The sequence below is a fragment of the Aythya marila genome (genome assembly GCF_965140915.1).
Source record: "Aythya marila genome assembly, chromosome: 12".
Lineage (NCBI taxonomy): Eukaryota > Metazoa > Chordata > Aves > Anseriformes > Anatidae > Aythya > Aythya marila.
In genome coordinates, this window is record NC_139053.1 from 11,733,221 (window position 1) to 11,754,172 (window position 20,952).

The 20,952-nt window shown below is 38.0% G+C and overlaps 1 protein-coding gene across 5 annotated transcripts in view; it reads right to left on the reverse strand.

Annotated features, from left to right (window-relative positions):
• LOC309882547 (transcription initiation factor TFIID subunit 4-like) overlaps positions 1-20,587 on the reverse strand; it is a gene marked incomplete at both ends in the record, with an annotated part of 141,919 nt that extends 121,332 nt beyond the window's left edge. For all 5 annotated transcript variants that reach the window (XM_082769740.1, XM_082769739.1, XM_082769738.1 and 2 more), the window contains 7 exons: positions 696-953; positions 2,530-2,619; positions 3,148-3,270; positions 4,158-4,385; positions 5,601-5,738; positions 15,939-16,111; positions 19,414-20,587. In XM_082769740.1, coding sequence (XP_082625866.1) covers positions 696-953; positions 2,530-2,619; positions 3,148-3,270; positions 4,158-4,385; positions 5,601-5,738; positions 15,939-16,111; positions 19,414-20,587 — 2,184 coding nt within the window. The remainder of the gene's footprint in view (positions 1-695; positions 954-2,529; positions 2,620-3,147; positions 3,271-4,157; positions 4,386-5,600; positions 5,739-15,938; positions 16,112-19,413) is intronic.
• Between the last annotated feature and the right edge of the window lie 365 nt (positions 20,588-20,952).

A 20,952-nucleotide genomic window follows, 5' to 3' on the forward strand; every position in this document is an offset into this window, starting at 1 on the left:
ATGAGTTTTAATTACAACTGTACACACACACACACCCCATCAGGATATATTCATCACCCTCTCAATGACTAAATGGCTGTACTGTTGCCGTATTGGTAACACGTCTGCAATTAATGAATCTAACCATGTAATACTCCAATATACAATAATGACACATTCCAGTAAATAAAATATGGCACTGTTTCTAAACAAAACATACTGCTACAGTACAGCTGTTCTACACAATTTTGTTATTATGTATAGAAGAGTTAAAATTAAGTAACTGATTTTAATGCAGACTAATCTAAACAAAGCAACATATCCAATAACATACTAAAAATTTTACTCTTGCCTGTAAGTTTTGAAAAGTTTTCCGTTCTACATCATTAATTAATTCACAATCCACTGTGATCACACAACAACCATATTTCAGGAAAAAAAGGCCAAGAGTATACAAAGCATTACTTAAAAATTTAAGATATGTTTATAAAGTTATCTAAATTAAGGGTTTGTCGCAAAGTTTGACCATGTATGTAAAGATCCATAAAATGAGGTGCTACTGCACAGTACAGAACATGATAAAAAAGAAAGCATTTCCCAAACAAGCTGGGGAAAAAAACAAAAAACAAACAAACAAGCAAAAAAAAACAAAAAAAAAACATTAAAAATTGCTATTCAGTCTGTTAAGAAATTCTCTTTCATACTATGGTACCTACCAGTTGAGAACTCTGATTTGACTGTACCACCTTAACCTGAGGAGGCTGCACTGTATTTGATACAGAGACTGTGCAAATGTTGTTTGGTTGCCTTATTCCTATTGTCTGCGTTGTGACAACAGAGGAAATACTTCCAGAGGCAGATTGAGGTATAACTTGTGATAGCTTGGTTTGTTGAAGTGACTGCTGAGACGGCTGTCCTTGCAAAACTGAATGTTGACTATTCAGTAAAGATTGTCTCAATGCAGGTAGACTTTTCTAAAAACAGAAGAAAGTTGATGAAATATCACGTTTACCGGGTTGACAAAAAAAAAATCTTCTGAAATTTGCTGTAAACATAATTAAAAGAATGCAGTTTTCTGTCCAATTGTACAATCTGCCTAGTCATCAACAAGAAACAATACTGAACACATTTTATAAGAGCGCAAGTTCAGTTTCCATTTTTAGTAAGCTTTCAATTTGAATTTAGCAACCCTGCAGACTTTGACATGCCTTAATTCCATGGTAATGGTAAAATATATAACACTTCCATCCTCAAGTCTATCTAGAACTTGTAGCTTAGGTATTTGGAAGGGGGAAAGAAAGGGAAGGAAAGATAAGACAGAACAGTAGGAAAAGCCCACTGCCTGCTAGAAGAAATAAGCTGCACCAATTTGCTTCTCTTGACATGCCTCCAGTACCTAGAACAAGATGATTTAACTGTCGATGCCCTACAGCGATAGTTGTTTACTGTATTATTACTGATCTAATGTATTCTGACTGCATTAGAAAAGTGTACTATTGTATGCTTCATGTTCAGACCAGTTCAACCAAAAAATACAGTTCTAAAAGACTATACCGTACCTTCTGAATAAACTTTTTACTTTTTAAGTGGTAGCAGAGTTCTTTTGAAGTGCTCCCCCCCAGGCAGCTATAGAATGTAACAATGTTTAACTCAAGCTACAGTCTTTCTAAATTTCTAATATTTATTTAAAAAGTAATGTCTGTTGCCAAGAAAAGGACTTCAAAGCAAGGAAACAAGTTAAAACTTATCCTCATGCTAAAAGTGACTGAAGAGTAAGAGCAGGAATAAGCACAAATAAGGGTTAATGGTAACTTGAAAAAAAAAACAAAAAAAAAACAGAAGCAAGGGGAGAAAGTTCAGAAGAGTTGAACAGAGAGAAGAAACAGGGAATTTGCCCTAAACTGAGAATTCTTGGACTAGAAGAAAAATGCTTTTAAAACAATAGTTGTGGTTTTGTTGGGGCATAATTAAACATGCTTTGTATATATGCATATAATATTGCATATGGAAACTGTTTTAGGTAAAGTAGAAAAAACAGAAGTTATTTTACCCCTACATTTTCTACTTTAGGACCCAACAATCAATAAATCCATTTGGAATCCCTCTTCTAGATGACGAGAGTTCCAGATTACAGGCAGGATCAGCTCACCAATTATTTCAACAGCATTATCTGGTTCCATTTTTCATAATCACCATTACACATGCACTGGAAGGTATCAATGATTCAAATATAAATTACAATAAATATGGAAAAAAAAACTATTTAATTAGCTTAAGCGTTCTATAGAACGCGTAACTTTTCTAAATGAGTGTTGTACTTTACAAAAGACAGATCACAGAGAAGTAAATGCATTGTAACAGTAAAGTACAATTTTTACTGTACAATTTTTGAAGTTGTGCAGACTTCAGTAGAAACTGGTACCACAAAGTAAAAATTGAATAGTCTCACTTTAGATGGGTGAAGCTAATTCCACTTAAAAAGTGTATTTTAAAACTTGAAGTATTGACATTTGCATTGAAATAAACTAATTTGAACAATATTCACATTACCTTAAGGAAAGGTACAAGATATGGCTGGGGAGATGATTTCAGTTCTGATTGCAGGCGGCCTGTAAATTCTTCTGGATCAATCTTCGCATCCTTGGAGGAAAAAGAACAAACCATCAGTAATTCAGTTCAGTTGTTTGTTGTTTTTTTTTTTCCAGATAATAATGAGAACAAGCTCACATGTAAATATGGATGTACACATATACACATGTATTCACACACAAATAAATGTATATATTTATACTGTATATAGGTCTGTGTAGGCTGTTTCAGAAAAGACCATGGTTTGGAGGAAAAGAAACTCAATGTATCCTCAAGTAAAAATCCCATATTTTGTTGTATTTTTCAAAATATGACCACAGTATTATCCATCAAAGCAAGAGTGTTTTTGATGAAGGCACACTAAATACTTCGTTGCATTTCCCCTTTCAGAAACTATGAGACAACCTACATTAACAGTGTTTTTGAAAATATGTAACAAACAGGATATTTGCGTTTTGATGCAGCTCAACTTCTTTCCCTATCATTATACAGAAAATAAAAGCTAAGATCAAAACAATAGATTTCAGCAAATATAAATAACAAGTTTAAAGATAACTGACATTAGTATGAAGTATTTACCAACAAATCCTGAACCAGAGCTTTCACATTACGGGACGTTTCTGGAGAAGGTGAATTATGAGAAGCAAGTTTTATAAGAGTAGCTAAAAAGTTTTTGCATTTTTTCACATTTTCTTGCATTTCCTAAAAAATAAAAAAAGAAAAAGAAAAAGAAAACAGATCATACCCATGCAATTTTCCAATTATGATAGCTATATATTTTAATCACTATCAATAGAGAAAATTATTAAATTTTTCTAATTCAGGCAGGAGATATTTCACATACATCTGCAGCTATTTTGCTACTGCTAGTTACCTGACATTTTCTTCACTTCTGTATGTAACTGAACATCATACCTCATAATGACTAACAAAAGTCAATTAAAAAAATATATTTAATATCTTACAATCTGATTTGATAGAAACAACCATAAACGAGAGAACATAATGTAACAATTTGTTGGAGATGTATTCTCCTTTGAGATACAATGTAGTGTCCCCCAAGCTACTTAATTTGTTTAATTATTGATTCAATATGCTTTTGCACAAAGCAGCTACAGCAGTAAAATCAAATTATAAATAGTTTTCAAACATTATCATATCTAATGTTTTTGCATCAGCATAACAGCAGATGCTCTTATTTTTCAAGCTATTATTTTTATGTGCTGTAATTTGCTCTGAGAACCAGAAATGTAACATTTCAATGTAACCACAGTTTTGAGGCCCAGAAATATTATAATAATGATGTCCATAGGCTAAAGGCCTGATTGTTCTGTTTACAGAAATGGAATAGGTCTTTCACTATTGAAACATATGTGGTCAATTTTCCCCATCCTGCCATAAGTGTTCTCTCCTTTCAGAATCTGTATTCCATTTAGTTGAAATGGTTTCTTCTTTGTAAAGTATTTGTTCCATCACAGGGCACGCCCTGTGCACATGCAGGGCACTTGCATGAATGTTCCATTTCTGAATAGATCTAAGAAGTTCATAAAATATTAATAAAATCAAGTATCTAGTCTTTTAGTACTCACCTGTGATACAACTGTAGTTCCAGGTACAGGAGAGCTTGGTATTACTTGGGGCTGTGCTGGTACTTGTGCTGTTGTATGAGGTGGAAGTGGCAGCCGAGGCTGACCCTGCGTCTGTGCTGAAGCTTGAGTTTGTCCACCAGTAATTACTGCAGGTTGTTGAGATGCTGATGTTCCAGTTGCTACCGTGGTCTTGAATACATTTTGAGTACTTGTTGAAACTACTGATACCTATTAATATTTTATATTAAAAACCAGATCATTCTCTGAAGTATTAAACTCAACCATAAAATTCTTAAAAACTTGACCAAAAAAATCATTTCTTTCACATATGCATGTACTAACAAAATAAAACCATTAATTTTACTAATTAGAACTCCTTTATACCCTTTAACCATACCGAATAGAAGTCATCCTCATTTAAAGTTCGTTTTATTACAAAAATAAATGTACCACTAAAATGAGTTGCAATTATCCAGTTCTTTAAGGTGACCGTGCAGACATGACATCCGTAACGCAACTTTCTGCAAACTCGTGCCTTGATATAAACAAGACAATTGCTGAGGATCTGTTGTCATGTCATCGGGTTTACAATTATCTATACCCCAGTTACAGCTCAGATCCAGATTATACTAATGCACCAACACAGTTTCCCAACCTAATTTGAGCTCAGCAGCTGTATATATGCTTTCGCACAGTGCAAAGCCCTAACAAACAGAACTGTCTTGGATGTAGCTGGACCAAATGTAAAAACCCTGCTGCACACTTCTCAGCCTAAAGGCTAGAAAGGTTAGAAAGCTCAGTCTGAACAGAATACCACATACACAATCCAGTTGAGTTCTGACACTTGACTTGACTAAATATGCTATCCTTCCAAGTACCAAGAAGTCTCAAACAGACACGCCAAATGAGACTGCAGAAAGTAGAGAGCTCAGCGAAGCAGCACAACTTGCTGAGCAGAAGCTATCAGGACCTTCTGATCCAACCCACCTACCTGCAGAGCTTTGCTCTGACTTCGGCACAGACACAGAACAAGCTGAGCCAGGTACCTGTACTGTGATGGGTGACACTGTGGATCCTGTGGCACTAGTGACCATGCAGAAGGAAATACTACAGCTCTTGGCAGGGGACAAACCCAGTCCAGCATGTCCACCACTAAAGCAAGGCTTACAAGCCCAGCTGACTGTTGTTTTTAAAGAAAAATATTAAAACTATACTACTAATTTTTGTCTGTTATCTAGAAAAAAAAAAAAAAACAGAAAATACAATCTAGGCTATCATTCAACACCTGCATAATACAGATGGACTATCCATTCATTATTCACTTCTATGTTTGTGATAAAAGCAAACATAGTAACATTTCTCATTAAAATTCACATTAGGAAAACCATACAACTATAAACATACTCCCCCCTATCTTCTGCTTTTTATATTCTTAGTACTTACTGTGGTATGTGAAAGAATAGAGCCTCCTGGCAGAGTTGCAGCAGACGTAGCACTAACAGGTGTCGCAGTTGATTGAACAACTTTGGCTTGCACTGGAAGTCCTAGGCGGACAGTAGATGTGGCTACAGAAGTTGGTTGCTAATAAAGGAAAAGTAAGAATTTTATTTTTTCCCCTCATTAGTAACTTGAGCTGCAAAGCTTTTTAATAATAGTGACTGCAAGAAGAATCAATATTTCTTTGTGAATTGACGGCATGGAATGCACGCTGTAATCAGAAAGCAACTGGAATGTTAAAGGCAGCTGAAGGAAAATAATTGGATTACAGCCTTTTACTCAGTAGCACACTGCAAGTCAAGAACACTACATTTGTTTTAAGCAGCAAACATATGGACTGTCTTTGTAATTTACCATAACTGTTGAGATTAGTATAGAGATTGCCCACCGTTATATAGAAGGACTAATTTGACAAGATTTAGGAAGAAAAAATGTCTTCAGAAAAGTTGTAATTTAACTAATACATCACACAGTAAAGTAATTCCAACAAAAGGGATCTGTTTGTTATTAAAACTGCAGACCCCATTGGTCTCAATTCTTATATTCTCTTATAACTGGCATTAACTGAGATTTGCATTGAAATAAATATTTTGAAAAGACACATTTGCTACGTGTTTAAAGAGATCATAACCAATCTTGTTTCTCGTTAGATAGCAAAATGTGAATAAAGAAAAATTATAAGTTATATGTCACTGTAGTTAGTACTTTTATAAAGAACAGCTTATTTTAAATTCTTACACTATTAAACCTACATAAAATACTTCTTCAAAGAATATCCAGTATACTTATGAGATCTCCAGAAGGAACAGAGGCCCAGGCAGGTATTTAAAGCCCCAAGCACTCCCTACCAATCAGGCCAGCAACATAATCTACTGGATAATAATCTTTTGTATTTGGGGAAAATAAATAAATAAACAAATCTACCTGACATCTGAACAAAGCTTTTTTTTTTTTTTTTTTTTTTTTTGGTCTGGACAGCTTACAAGATTTATTTTTTATCTTGAGCTGAGGAGGTAGCCTAGAGGCAATATACAGCATCACTGTGAATAGGCAGAATTGTCTCTCTTTTGGGAAGAACTACTATAAACGCTTTTTCTGTTTTTAAATATCACAATTGTGTCTTCCGTACAATTTCTCAGTTATACAGAAGACCAATAGCTTCAATTTCCTTTAAACACTGGTCGAATGAAACTATATGTACCTGATGTATGCCTACATTTAAAAATACGAATACTGTATATCTTGTTCATTTGCTTATAATCAGTATTTCCAACCTAAGAATACACCATGCCTGTGCTGTCAGCCTTCTTCTTGTCAGTAACTGCTTCCAGAGTTGAGGATGTACAAAGAAAGCAGACAACCAGGCAACCTACAATCAGGCAGCTACTCAGTTCCACAAAAGATGTGTAAATACATACATAGCTCAAGCTGCTAGCTAGGGAATTTGTCTCAACTAATAAATGCCCACAGTTCTTCATAGAAATATGCTTGCAGAAAAAAAAAAGAACTACGTATAAATAAAATATAAAATTTCAGTATCATAACAGTGTAGAACCCAGCTAAGTATGCAACACCTTCCATACAAAGTATTCCACTGTGACAGACCACAGAAGCAAGCTGTGAAACATGAGGACTAAACTGACCCTGTTTTAAAAGTCACTAGTGGCAAATGCTGTTGATACAACTCATTAATAGACTTTGCTGCCATTACTGTACATTATGAAAATGCTGTACATTAAGAAAAAACCTTACTAACACATAACTACAAACAAAATAATGCAATGGTTTATTTATGTCATTCCAAAACTCAACAATGTTTAAAAGGTAAGAATGAAATGAGCGGATGAGAAACAGAAAAATTTTTTGAGGTTAGTTTCTTGTTAAGTATCATGGAAATGATCTTCAAATGACAACTGCAAGTTACCAGAAGACATTATAAAGATTCACAACACAAACACATCAACAAGAACTAGTAGAAAACCATGACTTAGAAGCTAACAGCTGTATTTTCTATGAAGAGAAAGCTGTAAATAGATCTCAAAAGAAATCTATCAAAAAGAAAACAGAAGTGATCAATGTCATAAAAAATATTGTAACCCAATGTATCAAGCTCCTTCAGGAACAGTATAAAAGCTTTTATATTATTTGAAGAACAACAGCTACAGTTTGGTATGTTAGTGATTAGATTCCAAAATTACTAACCAAAGCTTAGAAAGAAATGTATTTTCCAAATGTAGCTGTATCATTTTTGATTAGATGCATTGCATGTTTTTATGTTTCATAAAGATATGAAAGTAACATTTAAGGGGCTTTTCCAGGTTACTTGGAACTTAGCAGGCAGGAAACCAGGCCTGAATACTGTACTGAATACAGTACATACTCCACTACAAATCTCCACAGGGACATCTGAGAGCACTTAAGATAGCCTTGTGTATACAAGCTTAAGTTGGGTCTGTCCACAAAAAGAGCTTAGATATTCTAAGCAGGGCACAGCATGGTGTTAATGTCGAAATAAAGTTTTCAAAATGGTCCAGCTTATGAGCAGCTTGGAGGGTAGATGTCCCAAGAATTCATTCTGTTGGCACAAGTCATGCAGAGTGCAAGTTACTCTGGTTTCAGGGTGCAGTAAGTCCCTTCCACAAAGGCAGTCAGTGCACACTATAATCACTCACAGAAGGAGCCAATGTGGAATTACTCTGTGTACTGTAAATTCACTCCTTAAATAGCTCTATCTTAACTTTCCTATTTGGACCTTCTCCCCAGAGCTCTGGACACATGGGTAGAAAGGCAAAGCTCAAGGCATAAACAGGAGCAAATCGCTTTGTACCTGCTGAGCACAAACAAGGTGCCACTATATTCAAAGTAATATATACAAGGCTGCATTTGAAAAAGCAGGCCACCTGAATATGGAATAAATACACCAAATCATCTGGGATTACTTACCACTGCCAAGGCAGGACTACACAATTGCATTGTGTATTCAGGTTTTTAAAATCAAGATAACTTAAACGGCCGTTGGTTTGTACTCTGATGTAAGTCAATCCTTAGACACAAGTTAGGTGTATTTTGTACCACAGTACCACCTACTGATGAACACTCAGGGTGCCACTCCATTAAGGAACAAGATCTCTGCATTACAAAGCAAGACAGCTTACTTTTGATGTTAAATACATTCTTCATGATCAAACTCATCAATAAACTTGTCCACTACCAACCATGAAAGGATGACAAAAAACACACCAATAGGTGCTATGCAAAACTCAACGTTAGTACAACTCAGGCCTTAAGATCAGATTGATTTGCAAACCTGAAATAAACGTGTCTTTTTGGTGGTGGTGTTTGGGTTTTTTTTAATCATCAGTCCAAAAGATTCCTTACAAAGGAAACAAGCCATGCTGACACTCAAGGTCCTGATGCCTCAAACAATAAAAGATAGTGTTTTAACAAAGAAAAAGTGAAGGAAGGATTGCAGATGCTGGCAGAAACATAGGGTAAAGATCAAATGTGGTAGTTCAGAATAATTTATACAGCTTTTCTTATAGGTATGCCTGGTAGCCCTATTTCTTATTAAGCATCATAACATTCCCCATTACCAAACTCTGTTTTCCTATACTTAAAATTATGTTGAATTTCTAAAGTGTTTGTGAAGAAGCTTTATATGCTTACTGACTGCCTCAGATTGAATTCTTTTGGTTATGGCTCATCTGAAAAATGCACTCAAGCTTTGGATGCAGAGCAATTTGTATGTTAGGGATTTGTTTTTTTTTTTGTTTGTTTTGTTTTGTTTTGTTTTGTTTTTTACCCTTGTAAAAATATAGCCAAACTGTGCCAAAGGACCCCCTGCTTCTAAAACATTTGCACAACACTGCAGCAAATGACTAGCAAGTCAGTCAACATAGGCAGAACCTTCATTACCACCAAAATTCTTAGATGCCACAGCACTGCTGGAGTGAAGCACCAGAATCCAAAGCAGGGAGATGCTGCTGTGTTCCTCATATCTGAGATGTCACTTTTGGGTTCACAAAGTAGGAGAACAGGAAGAAGATTCAGGACATGCAAAACCATGCTAAACACAGGACACAGACCTCATTTGACACTATTGCTGGAATGTATTTAAAGAGAGAAAAAAAAAAAAAGAAAACACAAGAAAAATGTTGGCAGTGGGGCATGGAGAAAGGGACAGCAAACCAAAGAATACAGTCCTTAAAAAGTAGGTGAATTTGGGCCCTAAAATTAAATTCCACCCCTGCCTCAATAGCATAGCACTCATACTACTGCACAAATATTCTACTGCATGCAAATACAGATGATCTACTATAATTAATACTATTATGCCATGTATTTATGAGGGCACAACTTGAAAAGCGGGGTTTGTGTCCAGGATTGGTCATAGTTGCAAGTGAAAACAATGAAATCACACTGAACACACAATAAAATAACAGTATTTTTAATTGATTACCTAATGTCCGTATTTTCTACTTATAAAAAGAAGCTAATAATCCCCTTGACTGCATTGTTGAGAGAATTATTATAGGGATAAGCTTTGCAAAAAAAAACAACAAACCTGCTTGATAATTAATTCCCACTTCAGAAAGGGGCTTAGATATTATGCAGCAAATAAGCCTGAAGCAACCCACTGAATAGAGGAGAAAAAAATATTACTTAAATCTTCATCAGGCTGTTGAACCTACACATTGTAGAACTTAAGAATAATAATAGTGTGAGATCTTGTAGTGTAAAGCCACTACAGGAGAGCCAGTATTAGTTTGCTCACAAACCTTCCTTATAGCATTTCCTAATCTTTGCATTCTTAATTTTACAGCATTACTAATGTTTGGGAGTTTTCTATGGATGATATTCTAAGAAGTTTTAAAAATATATGTTAACACAATGAAAATGTAAATAGTAGAATTTATAAGAACTTAGTACCCACTTACACAGAAAAGTTTCAGCCACCACGAGAGAAAGGAAGGAAGGAAAATGGTTTTGTGGTTAAAGCACAGCCAAGACCACACACCTTTTAACTTTTCTGGCCATTCAATCTACCTGCTCTGCTAACACGAATGTCTTCTCCAGAATACTGCACAAGAGAAACAAGTTGTCTATACAAAAAAAAATACTATGGAATAGCTTGTTTGATAATAATGGCAATACACCTAAGGCAAAAACAAAGAGTTCTCAATTTGCTTAAAATTTCTACGAAACGTATAATGAGCATTTCTCAGGAAAGCAGGAAGAATGTGAAAAACAGTAAAAAAAAAAAAAAAAAAAAAACAATAAGAAAAAAGATCAAGATTAGAAGACGACAAAAATGCAAACACAGGCATAGCATATTATCAAAACTATGTCAGATTTGAAAGGCTCAGCTTTAGAAAGAACAGCTTCTGAAACATCAGACAAGTTTAGAACTGCTCTAAACATCACACCTGATGGCGAAGACTAAGCTGCTGTTGCCTGCATCAGACATGCTCCATAGCAAAAAAAAATACAGCCATATCCAGAGCAGGTGATTCAGCACTTTTCACAAATACAATCTCATTTAACAGAACATATGTTAAGGCAAAACTCTCTAAAGTGAATGTCAAAATACAGAAAACAAATCAGTAAAATTTATATCTTGAACTTGAAATTCTGAAGAGCAGGAAGTTAGAATAATGCCTAATTAAAGAAAAAATAAAGCTAGAACTTCCATTTTCTTAGCAATAAATAAATCAATATTGGTTCATTGTACTATTTATGCAATGGAAAGAAAATTCAAATGACTGGTAATCTTATTTGTAGCACAAGAATTGTTAAGTAGTCCATTTATATGCCTAAATATTTGTACTGAACTATTAAACATTACACAACTTTACAATACCATTTCTGATCGCTAACATTATATAAAGCAACTTATTACTGGAAAACACATTTTTAATCAAACCTGAAACAAAAACATTAACAAGCTCTACGACTGAATTTATTTCAGTTAAATAATCCAATAAGCAATCTCAGAAGCAAATAAAAATTATTTCACCTGATTTGCAAGTTTCATTAACACGTACTCCAGAATAAAACACTGTAGTCCAGGATTAATATAACATTGGTCTTTTCCATATGCTACTCACTTATATTTTCCTGCTGTCCAGCAGCACCTTAATTTCGTAATCACTGCCAAATAATTTCAGTTGAAACTAATTTATAATAAGGAACTTACTTTTTTCTTTTTGGTTATGAATATAAAACTAACTGGGTATTACAATAGTGAAACCCTTAAAAAAACTCTAGATCAAAAGCATGAAAAGATGAACTGTACAAATGAAAAATTTAGATAAACAAAAGAAACTCACCAAAGAAAAACTAGATGGCAGCACCTACCCATTTTTCATAATTTCACAAGTATAGACTCCAAAACAAGATATGGAGGCAAAAATAGGCAAAAATTTAATACAGTCTAAATAATAAGTAATTCCAAAAGCCTCTAAATCTGATCATCTCTGAAGAATGTAGTAATCCAAGTAAACCCATGCTTATTTGACCTGCTCTTAGAAGAAGAGTCCAGAACAAAATTTTTCTAAGAGTAACTGAAGTTCCATCAAATTATAGCTTGTTCCCTAAAAATCCTGTCTTAACTAAGATCCTATAGCAGGTAAAATTTTGCCAAAGTTGATGACATTTTAATATTCATATGAAAATAATTTTTATCAAAAAGTAGAAGAAAGCTAAAATAAATATGTAGAAAGGAAATTTTCAATTAAAATTATGCACTGTTAATTGAAACCAATGTTTCCTATAAACATCTTTTATATCTTTATATCTTAGATGTTTAGCTTTGTAGAAGCTTATACTATAACATCTGAAGTTACATATCTTAATATTTCTGAACTTTTATGTTTGACACTGCAATCACAGTACAACACTGAAAACAATTATTTAGCTGAGTTACTTGTGATAATTGACATTGGCCAGAAATTAGGACAACATGGAAGAAAAGCAATCATACCACCTATGAAGGTGGTATTCTCATGTATTCTTTGCAGTATATGATATGATCTTCTAGAACGCTCAAAGCAGACTGCAAATTTCCTGTCCATGAAGAAAGTCTGTGCCACCACAGACAAAGCTTTATAGTTATCTTGGAGTAAAACATAAACTCAGTGAGAAAGTACATCACTAATTTCTACATATGTAAAGCACCCTGCACTTTAAACCAAATCAAGTTATTTTAAAAGAACGGATAAAATGCATAGTAAGAAATTTGATGAGCTCTACGTGTAAAATAACAATCTATCCATTAACATAATGGAAAGTCACATTTGATGTTCTCGAGTTAAAACTATGTAGCCTGCAATCTTTGTCAATCTTGCATAATATCTCACAACTGAAGCAGCAAATGTTTATATTGCCTGTTATGAGCTAATAGTACACACAATTTTCCTCTGCTTGAGTCGGTTCAGACTAGGATTCCTGACCACTATACCTTTTAGACATAAAACAGTATTTTTCACACTTCTAAAATTTCTACTGAAACTTTTAATTGACAGAATTTAGCTGTCTGACACATCATAATTTGATTCTGAAGGGGAAAACAGTTTAATTATCAGCTCACTGGAAGAATTATTTTTCAATACATACAATCTCTATATTTTAGAACTTGGTCCCTTTTTCTCGGCTTTTCAGTAGCATAATGACCACTGAAATAACTGACACTGCCAAAAACTAAGCATAATATTTATCACTGGAGTTTTCTTCCAGAAAACTAATGAATAGCCTCTGCTTATAAAACTTCCGCTTAACCAAAAGAAAGTCTAATATCTAGTTTTTATATGATAAAACCTTTAAAAATAAATTTTTACAATGTGTCTTTAAAATGTTTTCAAGCATTACTTTTAAATTACATTTTAAGTTCAATTATATTCAAAATCTGAGCACTGGAAAAGTGAAAGAAGAGTCTACACACTACATGCAGAGTCATGAAGTTCAACGTACGTTTTTGAGGCACATTACTGACCATTTCTTATCTTAATAACAACAAATAAAGAAATGATGCAGTACAGTTTGGGCAGCTACCACAAATCTCTCTCAAAGCAGATGAATCCTGATTAGCTGCAATATCATTATTCCAATCCTGCCACCCTAAAATATTCAAAATATTGCATCCTGTAACACATTTACCATTCATAAGGCCTTGCTGGTTACCTCTATTCTTAAGCAGTTTAGTAACAAAGTTTAAAGAAATATTTATAATGCTGTGCAGCAGGGTATCCAGCTGGTCAGAATCCTGCAGAAAAACAATAACATCACTCTACTACTAAAAGTAGCTCCTTCAGATTTTGAGCATCTCTATAACCACATGAATGTGCAGTATCCTCAGAGATTAATTTCTATAAAGATCCCCTAAGTCATATTACGCTCTTTCCACAATTTTAACTGCTTCATATAAATTGAGAACACCTGCCTAAGGCCAACATGATCAATTACCAACACCTGTTGTGCACAGATCTCAAGGTTGACTTTGGGATAGAAATTCCAATTTTCTAAAAACAGAACACACGTCGCCGAGCAGTCCATCTACATTTTTGTCCTAAGATCCTAGGCTCAATAAAGATGTACTCCTCAAATGTTTTCAAACTACAGACAATTTGTTAATATTTAGTTTGCTATGAATGTTTCCACTTTGAATTTTAATTCTGAATGCTGGACACAGCAACCAAAGTTATGTGAAAACTAACAGTATGAAACAAAACCAATTAAAGCTAACTTATTTTAACAGACTTAAGTCATATTCTTGGTACAGCCCCACCCTGTGATCTGTTATGCATTTATACTATACTCTCATCTTGGGATCTGTTTCTAGAACATGTGCTATGTGCTATTTTTTTTATTGTAGTCAATAGTATAGAAGAGACATATTTCCAAAAAAAAAAAAAAAAAAAGCAACCAATGACAGACATACAAACTAAACAGAGAAACTTCTCTGGATTTTTGTTGTTGGCAAGCTAGTTAGAAAATCTGGGAATTAGGGTAGGCTTATCTTTGTATTTGTTTTTCCTGAGATACATTTACATTTGAAGGATTTTTACAGGTTTCCTACCCTTCCAGATATCCCAAATTTAAATATTAACCATTTGCTTTTTCTGCTAAGAGTTCTTTTGTGTATTCCATCCACTACTGCACTTACCTTTTCCCTGAGAGCATTAAGTTCTCTAAGTGCCTCCAGGGTTTTCTTTATGCTCTTCCTGAGATACATTCCACTGAGCTAAAATCCTCCTAGTTACATTCATGATTAAAACTTACATTCTAGTTGGCTACTCTGTGCTTTAGATTACCTCATGTTATTAATTCATTTTCAATTCTCCAATTATATTTTGGCTTCCTTCTCTTCTGATAAAGTTGTCATTTCTTTCAGTTTTTACTTGAACAAACTTTGAGACTATAAATATGGTGTAATGCACAAAGTATGTAAGGGGACAGCAATCAGATACTAACCATGAGGAAATACAACCAAGCTACAAAAGCTATTCAAAAATTCTAAAGGCATATTCTTCATCTCATTTCATTCAGAATTATTTACCATTTCTACAAATAAAAAAACTACTGGCAAAACTACCTTTAATTCTGTGTATTATTATTATCATGGCATAGCTGTGCTATACATCCAAAGATGTTTGCCTCTACATTTTAGGAGGATAATTCAGCACTAGCCCTAAACTGCATGAAGTTGAACAACATCCCTACAGAATCTTAAACCAAAGCATTCTATGAGGTAATTTACCCTGTTAACTCAGACAAAACTTGAAGTGTAGACTGATCACACCCAGAGGTGAATCAAATCTTTCTTTTGAATGAAGTATACTACAAAAGTTAACTATTTTAAATTCTTGTATTGAATGTGCTTTTTTTTTTTTTCATTTCTAATTTCTAGTGAAATCTGGCTATCGTGTGCATCCATTCATCATGTTGGGATATCACAACAATTCTGATTCAGAAGACACAACAGTCATTTACTAAACTGGCTGTATAAATTCCAAACTAAACTCTGTCTAAGACTGAGCTTTCTAACCCCCAGTGAACTCAGTCTGAACAGGCTCTTGAGAAAACCTATAAAGTAGATTCTTCAAGGAAAAAAAAAAAAATCCCAAACCCCAGAAAATGAACTGCATTTGAATAAGTATTTTCTATCTTCAATACCAAAAAGAAGTGTGTGTTGGGGGGAGAACATTTGTAAAAATCTAAGAACTAATAATGTACAAAACAGAAGAGAACACAATGCACAAAAACAAAGTGAAAACAAGCCAGACATACCTGAGCTGTTGACAGGCGAAAAACTGGGCCACTTGTGGGCACTGAAAGTCTAGGTGAAATGCTGGTAGGACCCTGTCCCTGTGTTTGTACTTGAGCCTGCATTTGAGCCTGTGCTAGAGCCTGCTGAGGCACCATTACAAGTTGTCCAGCATCCGTGCGCACCAAGACCATACCTAATGAGAATAAAGTAACAGTAACTACAGAATAAAGAAAAATATGAAGAATTATAAAGAAGCATCTAACTATGGAACATAGAAAGATACAGGATCAAGAAAAATGTACAGTACTATACGTTATTTTTATTCTTTTTACTCTGGTGTAACATGAGATTTAATTCAAAGAAGAAGAGGAGCTCCCGCTAGCAGACAAAAACTACCCAATTTAGTTTGAAATTCAAACAACTTGAATTACGGTACCAGTGACAAAATAAAAATGGTAACTTGAGCGTATAGGCATGCAGTAACTTTCAGAGGTGTAGCTACAGTCAGGAGAATAAAATTAGAAAGAAATATTCATTAAAAGTAAGCTATAGCAACAGTCCGTAGCTGAGAACTCAATTCAGTTTAAATACATGTGTATCAGGGACAACTACATGAGAGCTTTACTAAAACAACTGCTTTAGGAAATGTGTGCATGCAAACATTAGGCCAGACACATTTCTAAGTATACAATATTTGAGATTTAGTTAACATTTGAGCATTAACACATGAATTTACTTGGCATCCACCATCGCTGCACTGGGAGGCACTACATATGGCTTAGATATCAAGAAAAAACACTGTTATACCCAGAGGACCAACATAATTAGTCTTCAGCAGAAAAGAATCAAAGCACAGGTATTTTAGGAAAACACCAAAGGCACTTTTTTGTTTTTTAAATGAACAAAGTACTTCGACAAACAAGTGTTTTCCAACACTTTCTAGGTGTAAACGGGAATGCAATACTTTCAGATTATTTTCTGGTAACGCATTTCAGAAATAGACGTCTTCTACGCAATGCACAGTCAGTGCCATCCAGTCTTGCCCTTAGTGCTACTGTCCCAAAACTTCCACCATCCATGGGTCAGAAAAGGGGACATAATGGCTACCCTGGCCCCTAGATCATCTAGACACTTAACACTTATGCAAGATCACTGCAAATCATATAATGTGCTTCCTCCACCTCAGTGAGAACTAAGAAGCGATTCTGCAGCCAGATCATTTAAAAAAGAATTTCCAAGTTAGTCCCAGAATACATTCTAATGATCTAACCCAGATGTAAGTGGGATACAATGTAGTATCAAAGAGGAATGGGTCTATAAAAAATAAGGATCTAGAAAATCACTTTTACTCTTGGTAACAGACAGTAGACTGTTTCTGCAACTTATCTCTACACACAAATTTCTTCATATACATACTTTAAAAACAAAAAACAAAAAACTTTTCAAGGGAAAATAAAGATGGTACAAGCATATTCTCACTTCTCAGGATTAGCTTCAAAATCAGGTCATAATTCTATAATAAACACACAAATGAACTGCAGCATCAATAAAAGCCCTCACTCACCAGGTCTTAGATGCTCCCAGCCAACCTTCACTACTAAAATCACCAACAAAAGACAAATTTCTGCCACTATGAACCAGAGTTGGGGAAATCAAGCTTTAAGGTAAAAGCCCTACAGATCTACGGCAAGGATCATCTCCAAAAGACGTGATTATAACTCTCTTTCAAAGCCCAAAGAGTAATTTGTAAAATAAGAGTTTAAAATAATAATAATAAAAAAATCTTACAAAAGTAATTTTCTAGGTCCATTAGCCCTTCAAGCACCAAACCTCAGGGGTTATCTTTGTAAACAAAAAAATCCATAAGCAGAGTATGTATTTGATATATGCCATACTTAAAGCATCTGGCTACACAAATATTAAAACAAATATTAATACATTGCCCAAACTGGCCAGACAGATAACACTTCTTTGAGTATGCTGTGAACATTATATAAAAATCCTCGCTGGATTATGCATACCATGCATTAAAAAATACATATTGTTTGCATCACATTGCTTCACAGGTGTTTTGTTAATCACTTTTTCAACTTTGTAAAACTCAATCTGAATTAAAAAATGTAACGGAATAGACAAATTAACTGCAACATATTTAATAGATTTCAAACTATCTGATAATAAAATCAAATTCAAATAACTTTCTACACTATTATTTCCAGAACATTTTTTAAATTTTTGACAATATTGCTTTCAAAGGCTCTGTTTTCCTCTTCCATTTAAAAATCAAGTAGCAGAAGAAAGTTTTCAGGCAATGAACTTTATAAACAGTGTGCAAAGTTACGATACACATTATTTTCAGTATTAACAATGGGAAATCCCAGATTAACAATGGCAAATCAAAGGCTGAAGTCCCTAATACAATCTGAAGAGCAACAATTTCTTTTTTTTTTTTTAAATAAGCTCTTATCTGCGTCAAGTTAGGTCTCCATGGAACCACTAAGCTTTATCTAGTTGGAGCATTTGAACTTGGAGCTGGAGTTTCATACACTGTGGTCAAACAGACCACTACTAAAAGTCTACTTGAAAGCAAGTTTCTATGCTATCACATTTTTGCTCTATTTACCTTGGTTAACAAATATCAACTATTTTAAGAAATGTGGAGAAATATGTTATTTCAGATATCGGTATCTCCAGGTGTTACAACACTGCTGATATCAATAGCCCAAAAAAAAATTCTTTAAACGTTAATCCACCTAAAAGAAGATGTAACAAACTTGCCAACGTTTTGCAATGTGAAAATCTAAGTAGAGGAGCACAGACTACGACCCTTCAAAATTCCACATAAGCAAAACGCAGTCAAGAAAGAATCATCATGATGAAGAGATGCTGTGGTGTTTTGTTAGCAACCTGCTGAACTTACATTTTCAATAAAGAAAATCAAGAAACTAAAAGGTGGACAAACAGAACGTAAGGGTTACTTCAGAGGTAGAAAGAAAATCCAGTGATGTAAAGACTGCCCGTATGCGGCAAGGAATGATACGATCACACATGCTGAAATGAAAAGTTTTAGATTAGATAATTTAGCCTGCATTTGGTCACCTGGTTCACATCTGAAGACACTTCTTGAAAATAGGAAAGTTTTCTCACACAACACAGACATAAAATTATTCCTAGTTAACACATTCCAGACTTTTGTGGTGCACAGCTGGTTACCACAGCATTACTCAATAACTTACCCTGTCCGTCACTCTCCCTAATAGAAGGAAAGGAGTTACTCACCCAACACCAGCCACAACTACTCGCGATAGGCGCAGCACGTCCCATACCCATCACATCCTCCTGAAGGCCAGCCGCTTGGGTAGGACTTGCCTTCGGACTTGCCTCTTCTCGTGTTCCCGGCACCCCGGGCAGCGGGAAAACGGCAACTTGGAAAAACCTCGGCCAAGAACACGGGTCAGCCAAGAGCCGCGAGCCCGCCGCCGCCCTGCCACTTACCCGGCGGTATCGTGAAGCCCGGCGGCAGCTGGATGGTGGTCTGCTGCGGCGGCCTGACGATCAGCTGGGGGGCCACGATCCTGGGGGCAGCGCCCAGCGCCGGCCTGGGCGACAGCGCCTGGGGGGCGGCGGGGAGCGCAGCGCCCGCCTTGGCGACGCCCGCGGGCTTGGGGCCGCCGCCGGGCGCCACCGCGGCGGAGGGCGGCGGGGCGCAGTTGGCGACCGAGCCTTGTCCCGGCGGGGTGGCAGCGCCGGCGGCGGGCGCGGGGCTGGCGGAGTTGCCGAGTGCGTTTAGTGCGGGGAGCGGGCCGTGTGGGGGCTTGGGCTGCGCCGGGGAGGCGTCGGCGCTGCCGCGGCTCTGATGGTTGCTGACTGGGGGCACCGCCGCCGGCCGGGCACCGCCGCCTTCCCCGTTGGGCGCCGCCTCGCCGGGGAGCGCCGAGGAGGGCGTCGAGGAGGCAGCGGCGGCGGTGCTCTCCTCGCTCTCCTCCTCCTCGGCTCCCCGCCGCCCGCCGCCCCCCGCCCCGCTCCCCCCCGCGGCCTCGGCTCCGGCTCGCAGCGGCGGCGGGCAGTCGGCGGCGGGCGGGCTGCCGCCGGGGCCGGGGCTGGCCGCGTCCCGGGCAGCCGCGTGGGGGTGGGTGGTGGTGGTGGTGGTGACAGGCTGGGCAGGGGGGCCGGCGGGCTGCGGCGGGGCAGGGGCGGCGGGGCTGCTGCTGCTGCTGCTGCTGCCGCTGAGGAGAGCGGCTCCATGTGATTGCTGCACACTACTACTGTTTACACTCACTCCCCGCCCTGCCGCCGCCGCCGCCGCCGACACCGCCGCTGCCGCCGGGGGGGACGGGGACGGGAGCGGCCCCTGGGCAGGGGCTCGGCTCTCCGCGGCTCCGGGGCGCCCCGCCGCCTCCTCTGCCGCCGGGGCCGGGGGAGGAGCGGGGTGCCCTTGCTGCTGCCGGACGGGGCTGCTGCCCCCCGCTAGGCTCCCCTGCTGCTGCTGCTGCTGCGGCTGCTGCTGCTGGGACGGGGCGGAGGTCCTGGGCTGGGGCGCCTCGGCGGAGCCCCGGCCGCCGGCCAGCTGCGATTCCAAGGAGCCCACCAGGTCGCTGACCGCCTTCTCGTCCACCTCCTCGGAGAAGAGCAGCATCTCTTCCAGGGGGTCCGAGGCGCCCGCCGCCATCTTGCGCTGAGCTGGGAGCCGGCGGCGCAGCACGCAGGCGCGCCCGGCCTCTGCCGCGCGCGGGGCAGGCTGGGAGGGGCCGCCCACCCCCGCCGCCGGGGGAGGGGGCGCGGGGGCCCCGCGGGCTGACAGGAGGCTGAGGGGGGGATCCCGCCCGGCACGGCCCCGCCGCGGCCCTTCCCTTCGGGGCCCGGGGACTCCCGGTGAGATCCGCAGCCCCCCCGCGGCCCCCGGCCGGCAGGGTGTGGGGAAGGGGCCGGCGGCTCGCCCGGTCTGGGCGGGGCTGTGCGTTTGGCGGGGCTGTGTGAGGGATCGGCCGCGGGAAGCGTCCCTGGGCAGGTGCTGAGGGGCTGCTGGGGCTCGGG